The sequence below is a fragment of the Salvelinus sp. IW2-2015 genome, linkage group LG9 (genome assembly GCF_002910315.2).
Source record: "Salvelinus sp. IW2-2015 linkage group LG9, ASM291031v2, whole genome shotgun sequence".
NCBI lineage: Eukaryota > Metazoa > Chordata > Actinopteri > Salmoniformes > Salmonidae > Salvelinus > Salvelinus sp. IW2-2015.
This window is the reverse complement of record NC_036849.1, coordinates 21,399,477-21,416,902: the sequence shown is the minus strand read 5'-3', so window position 1 is coordinate 21,416,902 and position 17,426 is coordinate 21,399,477. Positions and strand designations below refer to the sequence as shown.

Below are 17,426 nucleotides of genomic sequence, written 5' to 3'. Positions count from 1 at the left end.
CTTAAATATGGCTCCCAATCAGAGACAACAATAACCAGCTGTCTCTGATTGAGAACCAAATCAGGTAACCATAGACAATCCTAGACACATACACTCAACACAAACCCATACACTAAAACCAACACCCCCTTTACCATAATAAACACCCAAAACACAAACATACCCCATGTCACACCCTGACCTAACTAAAATAATAAAGAAAACAAAGAATACTAAGGCCAGGGCGTGACAGTGTTGCTTCACAGTCCCTGCAGTACCGTAAGGTGTTTTTTTATGTAATTTTACTGCGTCAGTTAGTTTATGTGGAATACAGTTCCATGTAGTCATGGCTCTATGTAGTACTGTGTGCCTCCCATAGCCTGTTCTGGACTTGGGGACTCTGAAGAGACCTCTTGTGGAATGTCTTGTGGGGTATGGATGGGTGTCCGAGCTGTGTGCCAGTAGTTTAGACAGACAGCTCGGTGCATTCAACATGTCAGTACCTCTCACAAATAAAAGTAGTGATGAAGTCAATTTCCTCCACTTTCAGCCTGGAGAGATTGACATGCATATTATTAATATTAGCTCTCTGTGTGCATCTAAGGGCCAGCCGTGCTGCTCTGTTCTGAGCCAATTGCAATTTTCCTAAGTCCTTTGTGGCACCTGACCACACGACTGAACAGTAGTCAAGGTGCGACAAAACTAGGGCCTGTAGGACCTGCCTTGTTGATGGTGTTGTTAAGAAGGCAGATCATCGCTTTATTATAGACAGACTTCTCCCCATCTTAGCTACTAATGCATCAATATGGTTTTGACCATGACAGTTTACAATCTAGGGTTACTCCAAGCAGTATAGTCATCTCAACTTGCTCAATTTCAACATTATTTATTACAATATTTTGTTGAGGTTTAGGGTTTAGTGAGTGTTTTGTTCCAAATACAATGCTTTTAGTTTTAGAAATATTTAGGGCTAACTTATTCCTTGCCACCCACTCTGAAACTAACTGCAGCTCTTTGTTGAGTGTTGCAGTCATTTCAGTCTCTGTAGTAGCTGACGTCTATAGTGTTGAGTCATCCTCATACATAGACACTCTGGCTTTACTCAAAGTCAGTGGCATGTCGTTTGTAAAAATTGATAAAAGCAAGGGGCCTAAACAGCTACCCTGAGGAATTCCTGATTCTAACTGGATTATATTTGAGAGGCTTCCATTAAAGAACACCGTGTTCTGTTAGACAAGTAACTCTTTATCTACATTATAGTAGGAGGTGTAAAGCCATAACACACATTTTTCCAGCAGCAGACTATGATCGATAATGTCAAAAGCTGCACTGAAGTCTAACAAAACAGCCCSCACAATCATTTTATCATCAATTTCTCTCAGCCAATCATCAGTCATTTGTGTAAGTGCTGTGCTTGTTGAGTGTCCTTCCCTATAAGCATGCTGAAATGATGTTGTCAATTTGTTTACTGTTAAATAGCACATTACATGTGACTCCATGTAATGTGAGATCTTCCATCAAAGGTTAATAATAGTTTGGCATGAGAATTATTAGGAACATATTTGAATAGCTTGTACACTGGTAGAAGCAGAATATGTTTTGTTTAATCTTTGCCCTCCTTTGCCTCTGCTTAGTCATGTAATTTTGTTGTAATTGTCAAAAAATGCAAGATCCAGTTTAAACACTCTGGGTTAACCATCAATAAACTGAACAGTTTTTTGGCCTCTATTCTAGTATTAACTTGCCCTCAACCTTTTTTCTGCATGTCAATCTTAATTTGCCCCTTGTTTGCATATTTACCTGAATCTTTCAGCGTAAGGCATTCTTTCTACCCCGGGGTGACAATTTGAATCCAATTGAGAGTAGCCAGTTTTTATAGTCAAATCAATATAGCAGTTTATTCTCCCCAAGTACTATTGTACTGCTGCAGTCAGCATCATGAGTTAGGGGACAAAGATTAATGGTCTGTTGTGTGGCACTGCTGTTAACTGTGAGCGGTAGCTCTTCTCTGCACTATGGACTTGCTCCTCCCAGCATCTGGGCTTCAAAATGCTTCATCATTGAAACTGTCAGGACTGGGCCTTGGCCAAATGGACCCAGCAATGTACCACAACACAAGATTAGGGGGATTTCTTATGATACTGTGTGTGTGTGCTCATGCCATCCTGTTCAGAGGAAAGGCTTGGTGCCTGTTGGGAGGAAGTTGCCATTTTAATCCTTCTGGTCCCAAGCAAGCCCTCTGCTAATGAGGCATTTCTCTTGTAGACCAATGACAGGAAACAAGATTGACTTAGAACAAGGAATGAGGGAGAATGATGGATATGGAGTGAGAAAATGGAGAAGAGGGGGGAACATAGCAAAGGGTTTAGGATGTGTTGGGAAAGGGCAGGCAACAATTCGGACAGAAATATAACTTTATAGATCAGATTTAAACAAGTTTACAAATAGACATGGCCTCTGACATCTTTAGCCCTCTGTTATATCAGCTTCGCTAAGAGGGTGCTCGAGTGCTCAACCTCAGAAATTAGGGGAATCTACCCTCGGGGCAGGCAGTGTAACCCAATCTGTCACGACCCGATCCCTCTGATCATGTTTCATATGCTGCCTGCATCCTCACAGCAACACACTAGTAAAATGAGCGACAGTGAGCCATGCCTAGTGTAGATAACCCTTAGTGAGCTATCCAAACATAGAGGATAGAGTAGCAAGGGACCAACCGGACACATCCCTCCAACTCCCTCCTTCACTCTATCCACATCAATTTCTTTGTAACTTAAAGCCATGCGTTTGGTTTTCAGTGTCAGTGGGTGAACTGTTCTAGCCACTAGGTCCATAGTATGGTAATTATACCATATAACCTATACACCTTTTACAATCGTGTGGATGGGCTACTCAAGTCAACCACTTACAGTACTTGGCATTGTTACTGTAATAATGAGCTCATAAGCTTTGGGACATCTTTGTGTGTGTGCCAGACTCTGGTTCAGATTGAAAAGCTACAGTAGGTCAAAGGTGGGTTGTCTGGTGTTCTGGCCAGTTGGACCAAATGCTTAAAATGAGCAATGAGGTTGGTGTTTGTTTGTGTGTCCATGGTGCAGGCTTTGCTGCCATGTCAAACTGGTTAACACCCATAGTACAATGTTTGAGCCAAAGGGTGGTTCTTTAAAGTGGTCTAGACTTTAGCCATCTTTTCAGGGAACCACCAAATGTTGTATTGACGTTGCCTCTATCAGATGCATGTTGAACAGTGGAGGCTGCTGAGGGGAGGATGGCTCATAATAATGGCCGGAATGGAGTGAATGGAATGGTATCAAACAGTGTTTATCTGTTTGATACCACGCCATTCCAGCCATTATTATGAACCATCCTCCCCTCCGCAGCCTCCACTGATGTTGAAGGCTACATGTAGCGTTTTAATGATGTGTGTGTACAGAGTGAGTGGGACTGGGATGGTCGGTGAGGAACGCAGTGTGTGTCTCGGAGTCATCTGTCTGGGGTCTGTTATTTTGTAAGGCGGTGGAGAGTCACAGCACACCCTGACCTCAGTGTTTGTGTTGGAACAAACTCTTTARATGACAGTCACAGGGAGATGAGCAAAACGGTTTCATCTTCACGTCTCCTGCACACGTCTCTCTCTCTCCCTCCCCTGTTTGTCTTGTTCTTTGCTTCTTACTTTACTTGAGTTATGTTTCACTCAACTTCATCCCTGACTTTCAGTTATAATTTCATACTGTGTTATTATTCTTAACCTGGAGAGAGTAATGGGTCATGTTATTGATGATTCAGTCAGCTAAATTTGATCCCTCTCCACCCCTCGGTCAGTGTCCCAATTAACCTTTCATGTTGCAAGCCTAACCTCCACTACCTCTGTAGGCCTGTCTGTCTGGGAGACGTTAGGTTCTGTCTGGGAGATGTTTGGTTTCCACTCCATGACGTCCACATGATTCAGAGGCACACCAGGGTGTGTTGCATTTCCTTCCCGTAGGGTCTGACTCCTCCACACTCATCCTTTGGACCACAGACCCAGCCATAGCCAAGTCTGCCTTTGTCCCAGCCCATCCCTTCCAAGTAACAGCCTCACCTCAGCCAACTCTGCCTATACCAGTCCACCAAACCAAGCCCAACTTCAGCCAGCCCAGTCCTCCCAGCCCAGGCCAGTCTGCATGCTTGTCCAGTCCAGAGTAGGCGTGACATAACATGTGGCCCTTCCCTTCCCAGAGGAAATTCCTCCTGTGTCACTGGGTGAGAGACGAGAGGAGAGCAGCGGAGCACTTGTTGGCCAGCTCCATATTTGGTAAAAGTGTGGCTTGAATTTGAGCCCACCAAATTTAGAATGTTAAGTGTGAGCGAAGGGGAGGATATGACCGTCATTTTACTAAAATTAGGCCTGGAGCCGACTCGGCATAACTCTCCAAAGGAAAAACAATAGACATGCTACCGGTCCCGGTCTAAAGCTTTGATCTCCCACCACTTTGGTTGAGAGGAGCGGAGTATTTTGGCCTCAATGATGAGGACTCTTTAAAAAGGTTAGGTGGATGATCGTTATTACAAAGGCACTGATGAAAATGACCTGACTGGTAATTTATACAATCCCTAAAGTGAGTTGCTGAGAGAGAGGGAGGCGGARTGGGACATCTCATAATTTTATTGCTGATGTTCCAAGCCATAAAATGTTATGGGACATGAGAAAAATACACTGTTTGTATATACCAGTTAAAATGCTGAGTAGCCAGTTTATTAAAATATCCTGAAACTAACTACAGTGCATTCAGAACGTATTCAGACCCCTTCCCTTTTTCCACATTTTGTTACGTTACAACCTTATTCTAAAAATGTTATACATTTTTTAAAATCCTCATCTACACCAAATACCCCATAACGACAAAGCAAAAATTTTACATTTACATTTACATTTACATTTTTTAAAATATAATTTATTACAAATAAAAACCAGATACCTTATTTACATAAGAATTCGCAACTTTTGCTATGATACTCGAAATTGAGCTCAGGTGCATCCTGTTTTCATTGATCATTTATTTAAATTTTAAATTTTGCCTTCATTTAACCAGGTAGGCTAGTTGAGAACAAGTTCTCATTTACAACTGCGACCTGGCCAAGATAAAGCAAAGCAGTGTGACACAGACAACACTGTTATGCAGGTGAATGAGGACCCAAAAGCGACGTAATAGAAACAGAGTCTTTATTCCAGTATCAAACAAACAATGATTCTCCTGGATATATCAAAGGTAAATCCAAAACAGGAAACTGAAATCCTCTCGTCAGTAGAGAGGAACGACAGGAGACGCGACCACAGACTGCAGGTCGCTTCAGGAAGGCACAGGCCGTAGCTGACATAGACCTGTCTCTTATACACATCTAGATGTGTATAAGAGACAGGTGTTACCCCCATAGAGACTGCCAGAGGTCCGGACAACAGGCCCTCCGATTTGACACACTGAACTCTGTCTGCAAAGTAGTTGGTGAACCAGGCGAGGCAGTCAGAGACACCAAGGCTATTGAGTCTGCCGATAAGAATACGGTGATTGACAGAGTCGAAAGCCTTGGCCAGGTCAATGAAGACGGCTGCACTGTACTGTCTTTTATCGATGGCGGTTATGATATTGTTTAGTACCTTGAGTGTGGCTGAGGTGCACCCGTGACCGGCTCGGAAACCGGATTGCACAGCGGAGAAGGTACGGTGGGATTCTAAATGGTCAGTGATCTGTTTATTAACTTTGCTTGAGAGGCAGGGCAGGATAGATATAGGTCTATAGCCTGTCTCTTATACACATCTAGATGTGTATAAGAGACAGGAGTAAAGGAGGCTTTGTTGCGAAATAGAAAGCCGATTCTAGATTTGATTTTGGATTGGAGATGTTTAATATGATTCTGGAAGGAGAGTTTACAGTCTAGCCAGACACCTAGGTATTTATAGTTGTCCACATATTCTAGGTCAGAACCGTCCAGGGTGGTGATGTTAGTCGGGCGGGCGGGTGCGGGCAGCGAACTGTTGAAAAGCATGCATTTGGTTTTACTAGCGTTTAAGAGCAGTTGGAGGCCACGGAAGGAGTGTTGTATGGCATTGAAGCTCGTTTGGAGGTTAGTTAGCACAGTGTCCAAGGAAGGGCCAGAAGTATACAGAATGGTGTCGTCTGCGTAAAGGTGGATCAGGGAATCACCCGCAGCAAGAGCGACACCATTGATATATATACAGAGAAAAGAGTCGGCCCGAGAATTGAACCCTGTGGTACCCCCATAGAGACTGCCAGAGGTCCGGACAACAGGCCCTCCGATTTGACACACTGAACTCTGTCTGCAAAGTAGTTGGTGAACCAGGCGARGCAGTCAGAGACACCAAGGCTATTGAGTCTGCCGATAAGAATACGGTGATTGACAGAGTCGAAAGCCTTGGCCAGGTCAATGAAGACGGCTGCACTGTACTGTCTTTTATCGATGGCGGTTATGATATTGTTTAGTACCTTGAGTGTGGCTGAGGTGCACCCGTGACCGGCTCGGAAACCGGATTGCACAGCGGAGAAGGTACGGTGGGATTCTAAATGGTCAGTGATCTGTTTATTAACTTTGCTTGAGAGGCAGGGCAGGATAGATATAGGTCTATAGCAGTTTGGGTCTAGAGTGTCACCCCCTTTGAAGAGGGGGATGACCGCGGCAGCTTTCCAATCTTTAGGGATCTCGGACGATACGAAAGAGAGGTTGAACAGGCTGGTAATAGGGGTTGCAGAAAGAGAGGGTCTAGCCCAGCTGATTTGTACGGGTCCAGGTTTTGCAGCTCTTTCAGAACATCTGCTATCTGGATTTGGGTGAAGGAGAAGCTGGGGAGGCTCGGGCGAGTAGCTGCGGGGGGAGCTGTTGGCCGGGGTTGGCATAGCCAGGAGGAAACATGGTCAGCCGTAGAGAAATGCTTCTTGAAATTTTCGATTATCATGGATTTATCGGTGGTGACCGTGTTACCTAGCCTCAGTGCAGTGGGCAGCTGGGAGGAGGTGCTCTTGTTCTCCATGGACTTTAGTGTCCCAAAACTTTTTGGAGTTAGAGCTACAGGATGCAAATTTCTGCTTGAAAAAGCTACCCTTTGCTTACCTGACTGACTGCGTGTATTGGTTCCTGACTTCCCTGAACAGTTGCATATCGCGGGGACTATTCGATGCTATTGCAGTCCGCCACAGGATGTTTTTGTGCTGGTCAAGGGCAGTCAGGTCTGGAGTGAACCAAGGGCTATATCTGTTCTTAGTTCTGCATTTTTTWAAATGGGCATGCTTATCTAAGATGGTGAGGAAATTACTTTTAAAGAATGACCAGGCATCCTCGACTGACGGGATGAGGTCAATATCCTTCCAAGATACCCGGGCCAGGTCGTTTGGAAAGGCCTGCTCGCAGAAGTGTTTTAGGGAGCGTTTGACAGTGATGAGGGGTGGTCGTTTGACCGCGGACCCATAGCGGATACAGGCAATGAGGCAGTGATCGCTGAGATCCTGATTGAAAACAGCAGAGACATCCTTGAGATGTTTCTACAACTTGATTGGAGTCCACCTGTGGTCAATTCAATTGATTGGACATGATTTGGAAAGACACACCTGTGTATAAGGTCCCACAGTTGACAATGCATGACATTAGGTCGAAGGAATTGTCCGTAGAGCTTGGAGACAGGATTGTGTCGAGGCACAGATCTGGAGAAGGGTACCAAAAAAAATGTCTCCAGCATTGAAGGTCCCCAAGAACATAGTGGCCTCCATCATTCTTAAATAGAAGAAGTTTGGAACCACCAAGACTCTTCCTAGAGCTGGCCGCCTGGCCAAACTAAGCAATCGGGGGAGAACGGCCTTGGTCAGGGAGGTGACCAAGAACCCGATGGTAACTCTGACAGAGCTCCATAGTTCCTCTATGGCAGTGGCTCCCAAACATTTATAGTCCCATACCCCTTCAAACATTCAACCTCCAGCTGCGTACCCCCTCTAGCACCAGCGTCAGCGCACTCTCAAATGTTGTTTTTTGCCATCATTGTAAGCCTCCCACACCTTATTTGTTCATAGAAAATTGTGTATAACTCACCACAGGTTAATGAGAAGGGTGTGCTTGAAAGGATGCACATAACTCTGCAATGTTGGGTTGTATTGGACAGAATCTCACTCTTAAATAATTTTCCACACACAGTCTGTGCCTGTATTTAGTTTATGCTAGTGAGGGCCGAGAATCCACTCTCACATAGGTACGTGGTTGCAAAGGGCATCAGTGTCTTAGCGCGATTTGCCAAGGCAAGAAACTCTGAGCGCAGCGCTATCCAGAAATCTGGCAGTGGCTTCTGATTAAATAACATTTTCACAGAACCGCTTGTTGCAATTTCGATGAGGCTCTCTTGTTCAGATATGATAAGTGGACTGGAGGCAGGGCATGAAAGGGATAACGAATCAAGTTGTGTCATCCTTTTCAGGAAAGTACCTGCGTAAATTGCGCAGCCAGCTCACTCAGGTGCTTTGTTATATTACATTTGACATTGAGCTTGAGTTCATTTGCACACAAAAAAATCACTTCTTAATCATAGCCTCAATTTTGAGGAGAGTTAAAGAGTCCCTGTAATCCTAGATTCAGATCATTTAGGCGAGCAAAAACATCACCCAGATAGCCAGTCATGTGAGAAACTCGTCATCATGCAAGCGGTCAGACAAGTGAAAATTATGGTCAGTGAATAAAACTTTAAGCTCGTCTCTCAATTAAAAAAAACGTGTCAATACTTTCCCCCTTGATTACCAGCGCAGAAAATACCCGAGAGTTCAGGGYCTTGCTTTAACAAAGTTAGCCATTTTCACTGTTGTGTCCAAAACGTCTTTCAGGCTGTCAGGCTTTCCCTTGGCAGCAAGAGCCTCTCGGTGTATGCTGCAGTGTACCCAAGTGGCGACGGGAGCAACTGCTTGCACGTGCGTTACCACGCCACTATGTCTCCTTGTCATGGCTTTTGCGCCATCAGTACAGATACCAACACATCTTGACCACCAAAGTCCATTTTATGTCACAAAGCTGTCCAGTACTTTAAAAATATCCTCTCATGTTGTCCTGGTTTCCAGTGGTTTGCAGAAGAGGATGTCTTCCTTAATTGACCCACAATAAACATAATGGACATATACCAGAAGCTGTGCCAGGTCCACCACGTCGGTTGACTCATCCAGCTGTAACGCATAGAATTCACTGGCTTGAATGCGAAACAGTAATTGTTTTAAAACATCTCCTGGATTTTTGTTTTAGATTCCGTCTCTCACAGTTGAAGTGTACCTATGATAAAAAAGTACAGACCTCTACATGCTTTGTAAGTAGGAAAACCTGCAAAATCGGCAGTGTATCAAAAACTTGTTCTCCCCACTGTATATATTTATTTTTGTTAAAAATTAGATTTTTTTGGGGGCGTACCCACGGCGGCATTGCGTACCCCAGTTTGGGAATACCTGCTCTTTGGAGATGGTGTCACGGCTGTTGAAGGAAGAGGACCAAGGTGCCGCATGGTGAGCGTACATATCCCTTTATTATTGGAAATGCCGACAAAAACAATAAACACTACAAAACAAACCGTGAAGCTAAAGGCTATGTGTGTGCCATAAACAAAGTCAACTTCCCACAAAGACAGGTGGAAAAAAGGGCTACCTAAGTATGGTTCTCAATCAGAGACATCGATAGACAGCTGTCCCTGATTGAGAACCCTACCCGGCCAAAACATAGAAATACAAATAATAGAACATAGAATACCCACCCCAAATCACACCCTGACCAAACCAAATAGAGACATAAAAAGGATCTAAGGTCAGGGCGTGACAGATGGGAGAAACTTCCAGAAGGACAACTATCTCTGCAGCACTCCACCAATCAGGTCTTTATGGTAGAGTGGCCAGTCACTCCTCAGTAAAAGGCACGACAGCTTGGAGTTGGCCAAATATCACCCAAAGGACTCTCAGACCATGAGAAACAAGATCCTCTGGTCTGATGAAACCAAGATTGAACATTTGTCTGAATGCCAAGCGTCACATCTGGAGGATTCCTGGCACCACCATGCTGTGGGGATGTTTTTCAGCGGCAGGGACTGAGACAAGTCATGATCGAGGGAAAAATGAACAAAGTACAGAGAGATCCTTGATGAAAACCTGCTTCAGAGCACTCAGGACCTCAGACTGGGGTGAAGTTTCACCTTCCAACAGGACAACGACCCAAAACAACGCAGGAGTGGCTTCGAGACAAGTCTCTGAATGTCCTTGAGTGGCCCAGCCAGAGCCCGGACTTGAACCCGATCGAACATCTCTGGAGAGACCTGAAAATAGCTGTGCAGCGACGCTCCCCATCCAACCTGACAGAGCTTGAGAGGATCTACAGAGAAGATTGGGAGAAACTCCCCAAATACAGGTGTGCCAAGCTTGTAGTGTCATACCCAAGAAGACTCGAGGGTGTAATCGCTGCCAAAGGTGCTTCAACAAAGTACTGAGTAAAAGGTCTGAATACTTATGTAAATGTGATATTTCAGTTTTTTATTTGTAATAAATTTGCAAACATTTCTAAAAAACAGTTTTCACTTTGTCATTATGTGGTATTGTGTGTAGATTAATGAGGAAAAAAACGATTTAATATGTTTTAGAATAAGGCTGTAACGTAACAAAAAAAATGAAAAATGTATCTGAATAGTTTCCAAATGAACAAAAATGTAAAAGCAAAATGCAACCATTTCAAAGATTTTCATACAAGGGAATCAGTCAATTGAAATGAAATAATTTGGCTCTAATCTATGGATTTCACATGACTGGGCAGGGGTCTGGGAGGGCATAGGCCCACCCACTTGGTAGCCAGACCCAGCCAATAAGAATCTGTTTTTACCCACTAAAGTGCCCCCCCCCCCCTTCCAGACGATTCCACATGTGAAGAAGCTAGACGTGGAGGTCCTGGGATGGTGTGGTTACACATGGTCTGCGGTAATGAGGCCGTTTGGACATACGGCCAAATTCTCTAAAACTATGGTACAATTCTCTGGCAACAGCTCTGGAGGACATTCCTGCAGTCAGCATGCCAATTCCACGCTCCCTAAACTTGAGACCTGTGGCATTGTGCTGTGTGACAAAACTGCACATTTTAGAGTGGCCTTTTATTGTCCCCAGCAATGTTCCCTCAAATTGTTTTCGGCACTGAGCAAACTTGAACATTGTGAAAATTCTGTGCAACTTCCAGTGCGCGTTTACTGTGAACACTTGAGGCTGTACCTGCTTTAAGTTAGTTTTAACAGTGGCCAAGTGGGTGTGGCTATTTGGTAGTGTGGCTATTTGGTCATAATGTACGCCTACCAGAGTGGCCTACCATCAAAAACTATGGAGAAAATGTATCCCATAACATTTTAACATGGCAATAGCGGTTCTGTCATTCAGCCTACAGTAGCAGCCAATGTGGGATGTTCAATGTAGGCCTACAWAAAAAWAWATATATTTTTTGTTGTTTGATGCAAGAAACCACTTTACAAAATAAATGCATTATTATAGAGAATCAGACAAATTCTGCTACCTTCTGCCTATTGGCTATTTAGCTTATTAAAGCCTGTCTAAAAATACRACACTGCCCCTTCGAGACAAAAAAAAGCTCTTTACTTGACTCGCTTTTCAAAGATGTCTGTAAATGTACACGTTTTGTGCTCTTGTAGGAAGAAATCACTCCCCTATTGCTGACTACAAATGATCTATAACTGGTCTAATAGCGCACTAACTAGCAAAATATGAACAAAATGTGCACACGTGTCTACATGCAGCTCTCGCTTTGATCTCAAAACAAGCGCATCTACTCACGACTACAGCTGTAAATACAGTCCAGTTGTAACGTCTTTCGTCGGTCGAAGGAGAGGAGGACCAAAGCGCAGCGTGGTGCGTATCCATAATTTATTAGAATACTTCTCAATATGAACAAAAACAATAAACAGACGAAAAACCAACGAAGCTACAGTCCCGAACTAGTGAACACAGAAAAACCAGGAACACACGAACAGGAACAATCACCCACAAACCAACAGTGAAAACAGGCTACCTTAATATGGTTCCCAATCAGAGACAACGTAAAACACCTGCCTCTGATTGAGAACCATATCAGGCCAATAAGACAAACCTAAACAAAGAAACACATAACATAGACTACACCCACCCAGCTCACGTCCTGACCAACTAAACAAAGACTAAACAAAGGAAATAAGGTCAGGAACGTGACACCAGTTCAATGTAAATGGCACATATCCATATATGGCAAAGGTCTATTTGCATATAGACTTACTGCAGCTCTGATTGGTTATGCTGCACTGGTCTGTGTAGAGTACGGGCTACGTCGTATTTAATAGAATCCTACTCTGATGCGTTCTGCCTACAACATCATCTTGCATAGTTTGTTTTGTTTCGGTATGTTGCATTGAAAGTGGCTAATATTGCGTTGATTCGATCACAATTGCCACAGTAAAGGGAAACATTAATAGTGTTAACTAACAGGGAAAACTCAAGAAAGTTGAGTGAAGTTCGATCTCATGCTTCTCTCAGTCTTGGGCTACTGTGCGCCTGCACACGCAAGCAGCTTAGAGGGAACATAAGCCCCCAGCACAAGGTGCACCTGTGTAATGATCATGCTGTTTAATCAGCTTCTTGATATGCATCACCTGTCAGGTGGATGGATTAACGTGGCAAAGGAGAAATGCTCACTAACAGGAATGCAACCAAATTTGTCCACCAGATTTGAGAGAAATAAGCTTTTTGTGCAAATAGAAAAATCCTGGCACGTTTTATTTCAGCTCATGAAACATGGGACCAACACTTTACATGTTGCGTTTATATTTTTGTTCAATATAGTTGTGACCTACTGTACTATCAGTCTTGACATGGCTCAAGATGGTCTTTACACCAGTAGCTCTACCATCAGACCGTGTCAGGGGGGAAGTGATATCATAATCTATGACCTCTCCACTGGTGACATGGCAGTATGTGTGTCTCCTGTAGACGGGGGAGGGAGGTGGGGAGGGACTGACTGAGGTCTCATTGTGCGCCGGTGGGCGTCCCTGGAAATTCTGTGACTTCGGCATGAGTCATCCTCTCCAACGGACAGACAGCTATGTGTGTGTGTGACGTGACCGTTTGTGTGCGTGTGTGTGCATACACGTGTCGATCCATGTCTCTTTGTTGATTCAGGTTCTCTCGTTACTTTGATACCAAAAGCCTAACGTTCATTGGTAATTGTCAGCTGTTGTAGCACGTGTTGCTTGCTGTAAGTGAAATGGGCCTATGCAAAGCAAAAGAACATTGGGACAATGTGGAATCTCCGAGGAGTTTATGTGGAATATGATGCAATCATTAGCAACTCCTGACTAATTTTAACATGAAAAGTAAGAAGATAAATGGATAGTGCTAGGCTATTTCGTGTAGTGAATGATACTTGTTCAGTAATATTTCTAAGTAAGTACTGTGGGATTGAAATGTTCTTACCACATATAACATGTGAAATTACGATTACTGCTGAATCCCAGGTTCTGGTTTGTTTTCTGGAAACTGTGATCTCATGACCATATTCGGTGCTGGCCCAAAATAATTTCTTCCCTCACTTCAAATTTTATTGGTCTGTTTTTTATCCATTGACACCCACAGAACTGTCCACAAACAAAAGAGCTCTGTGCCTTTCCTCCATATTCCTGCTTGTTATTCCCCACAAGGACCTCTGTATTCACACTGGGGAATGTAACGGTTCTGAGACACTGCTCAGAGCAATGGATACTTGAGAGAGAATAGTGTTAAGATGGCCTGTTCCACCACTCAGAGAGACAGAACTAAGCCATGATTCATTGACAATTAAGGGCTTCAGACACGGGTTACAGTGACACTGAACTGTCTCATTACGCACACCTGATTCCAATTCCCCTGATTAGTAATTGTATACATGTGCCCTCTTTTCACAATTGTCTTGTCGGTTATTGTTCCCAAGTTTGTTGGTCTTGTCAGTACCTGTGCTGAGTGTATTGTGTACTCGGTATTATGGGTCTCATCCCGTGTATTGTTGTGCACTTGTTATTATGGGTCCCTTGTATTTATTCAAGTTTTAACCTCGCTCTTTTTTTGGGGTTACAGCCCTGTGTTTTTGTGTACGTGTTTGTTTTGGGCTTCGTCCCTGTGCCTTTCATGGCATGTTGTATTTTTGGGTCGAGTATTAAAATCCCCTCTTACGTATTCCTGCGCGTGTCTCCAATCATTTATACAACGTGACATTTAATATGACATTTAGCCTATTTGAAATTGTGACCTTCTTACATTCACCTTCATGTTTATTCAAATACTTTTCTATCAAATCATATGGTTTGGTTTCAATACTTTAAAACCAAATGGTAGGTCCAGGTAGTCACAAAAATAGATGGATGTTGGTTAAATTGTGATTTTAATGATTGGTGCGAATTTGGAGCGGTAGTTTTTTTTCTTCCTGTGAGCGTGGAGCGAGCCGTTGGAAAGGACATGGAGTGACTTCATGAGCTGGATTTCCAACAGCTCAACTCCGCTCACATACTCTGTTCCTATGTCATAAAAACAGTTTGAGTTTGTTAAAGAGGTTGTGGAAGAAGGATGAGAGGAGAGTGCCAAGCAGCATGCTGCTTCTGAAGCTAACAGTGCTGAGAAGGGTGTGGCTTGCGCTCTGCTTTCTTTTCCCCTAGACACTTCTCACCCACTCAATCTAGTCTTTTGTCTCCCTTTCTCCTCCCTTTCTCCTTAACTAGGTTTATGCTAATTCCACCAGTCTATTCTATTCCTGTATTCCCTCCTTCTACACCGTTCTCCCTCTCCTCTCCTCTGTCTCGGAGAAGGTAGGGCTGCAGGGAGTCTCAGTAGGAATAGCAGACTAGGGCTAGGTTCTTTGCCGGAAACACAAGTCAGAGGGCTGTGTCTGCTCTTTGCTGCTGCAGTTCCAGTAGACCGCATCCCTGCCATGTTCTGACACAAAGAGAAAGGGTTTCTCAGCTGCTGCACTGTGGCTGGCCATCTCTGACCACTGGCTCTGCAGCCTGAGGAGAGGAGATGAGCTCATTCCTAAAGCTGCTGCTCACTCCATTCATATACTAAACATGGCTGAAATCCACGGCTGTGTCCAAATACCAATACTTTAGTCCTAAAAAGTAGGCTGTTTTTGAGCATGGGACATTTCGAAAATCAAATATACTTTAAATGCCTGGATGTCATACTCATTTCGGATTTGACGACAGCTGATAATTTGCTGTCAATTAGATATGGTGATGCCCAACTGAAATGAACGAATAGCGGGAACAACGCAATGACGCATTCGCTGCACACTTTTTGTGAATTTCACAACCACAATGCATTGGAAGAGGAGGGGCTGCAAGTTTTGAGTAAATAACTTGGAAGATGGGGAATAGCAAAGCTTCTACGGTGGTGTTCAAATGTAAGTCGTTTTTGTTCTCCTTAAAATTATCACAACTATTTCATCGTACATACATATTTGAAAACAGATCTGCAGCCTGCCATGCCTTTAGCTAGTTACATGCTTTAGTAGGTCTAGAAGTTAACTGTTAGAACAGTAACCTTAGCTACAGGGTTACTTGCTGTTGAGCGACAACTTCATATTTAATGTTAGCTAGCTAGCTGCTACTTGTAAATACCACTAGCTATAACGTTAGTAACGCGGTAGCCTACATTTCTATTTTCCACAGCGGTGCTGGTCCCAACAACTCTTCTAGTTCTCCTCACGTTGGTTCATCTGCGTTGAGCTGATTGTAGTGTTCATGCCATGCACTATTAGTTTATACCTGAATGGTTACCGCCTGAATGGGTCTAGTTTCATTGCACACATAACCTGTTATGGTGTAAGTAATGGTAAAATGCACTCGTTACTGTTTCACCTTGGCGCTCCAATTTGATAATGTATGTGGCAGTCTGGCTATCTACAGAAAGTTCACACAACTCTACTTTGCTCATGTTTTGGTTAATGTTGTACTTCATCTTATGTCTCTTCAGGATCTACGTGAAGGAGTGTGAGCTGTCACCTGCATGGGTGAAAAAGAAGTGGGAGAACCTTAAGCAAAAATACACAGTATGTTAGCTTGACATTTATTGCTGTGCTGTACTTGGCTAATAAAGTTTTCTCTGAGAGCACCAGCACTTTCCAATATATTTCCTATGCTTCAACTGCACATTCATGTATATACAGTGGGGAGAACAAGTATTTGATACACTGCCGATTTTGCAGGTTTCCTACTTACAAAGCATGTAGAGGTCTGTAATTTTTATCATAGGTACACTTCAACTATGAGAGACGGAATCTAAACAAAAAAATCCAGAAAATCACATTGTATGATTTTTAAGTAATTAATTTGCATTTTATTGCATGACATAAGTATTTGATACATCAGAAAAGCAGAACTTAATATTTGGTACAGAAACCTTTGTTTGCAATTACAGAGATCATACGTTTCCTGTAGTTCTTGACTAGGTTTGCACACACTGCAGCAGGGATTTTGGCCCATCCTCCCTACAGATCTTCTCCAGATCCTTCAGGTTTCGGGGCTGTGCGCTGGGCAATACGGACTTTCAGCTCCCTCCAAAGATTTTCTATGGGTTCAGGTCTGGAGACTGGCTAGGCCACTCCAGGACCTTGAGATGCTTCTTACGGAGCCACTCCTTAGTTGCCATGGCTGTGTGCTTCGTGTCGTTGTCATGCTGGAAGACCCAGCCACGACCCATCTTCAATGCTCTTACTGAGGGAAAGAGGTTGTTGGCCAAGATCTCGCGATACATGGCCCCATCCATCCTCCCCTCAATACGGTGCAGTCGTCCTGTCCCCTTTGCAGAAAAGCATCCCCAAAGAATGATGTTCCACCTCCATGCTTCACGGTTGGGATGGTGTTCTTGGGGTTGTACTCATACCTTCTTCCTCCAAACACGGCGAGTGGAGTTAGACCAAAAAGCTCTATTTTTGTCTCATCAGACCACATGACCTTCTCCCATTCCTCCTCTGGATCATCCAGATGTCATTGGCAAACTTCAGAACGGCTGGACATGCACTGGCTTAAGCAGGGGGACCTTGCGTGCGCTGCAGGATTTTAATCCATGACGGCGTAGTTGTGTTACTAATGGTTTTCTTTGAGACTGTGGTCCCAGCTCTCTTCAGGTCATTGACCAGGTCCTGCCGTGTAGTTCTGGGCTGATCCCTCACCTTCCTCATGATCATTGATGCCCCACGAGGTGAAATCTTGCATGGAGCCCCAGACGAGGGTGATTGACCGTCATCTTGAACTTCTTCCATTTTCTAATTAATTGCGCCAACAGTTGTTTCCTTCTCACCAAGCTGCTTGCCTATTGTCCTGTAGCCCATCCCAGCCTTGTGCAGGTCTACAATTTTATCCCTGATGTCCTTACACAGCTCTCTGGTCTTGGCCATTGTGGAGA

The 17,426-nt window shown here is 43.8% G+C and overlaps 1 protein-coding gene across 2 annotated transcripts in view; it reads left to right on the top strand.

Moving 5' to 3' along the window:
* clic4 (chloride intracellular channel 4) overlaps positions 1 to 17,426 on the top strand; it is a 36,591-nt gene that overhangs the window by 7,843 nt on the left and 11,322 nt on the right. The window contains exons 1-2 of one of the 2 annotated variants that reach the window (XM_023994685.2): positions 15,340 to 15,423; positions 15,996 to 16,071. The exons of the other annotated variant lie outside the window; for it this stretch is intronic. Coding sequence (XP_023850453.1) covers positions 15,422 to 15,423; positions 15,996 to 16,071 — 78 coding nt within the window. The 5' untranslated portion in view covers positions 15,340 to 15,421. Of the gene's footprint in view, positions 1 to 15,339; positions 15,424 to 15,995; positions 16,072 to 17,426 lie in introns of those variants that run through there. 2 annotated transcript variants of the gene reach the window in all.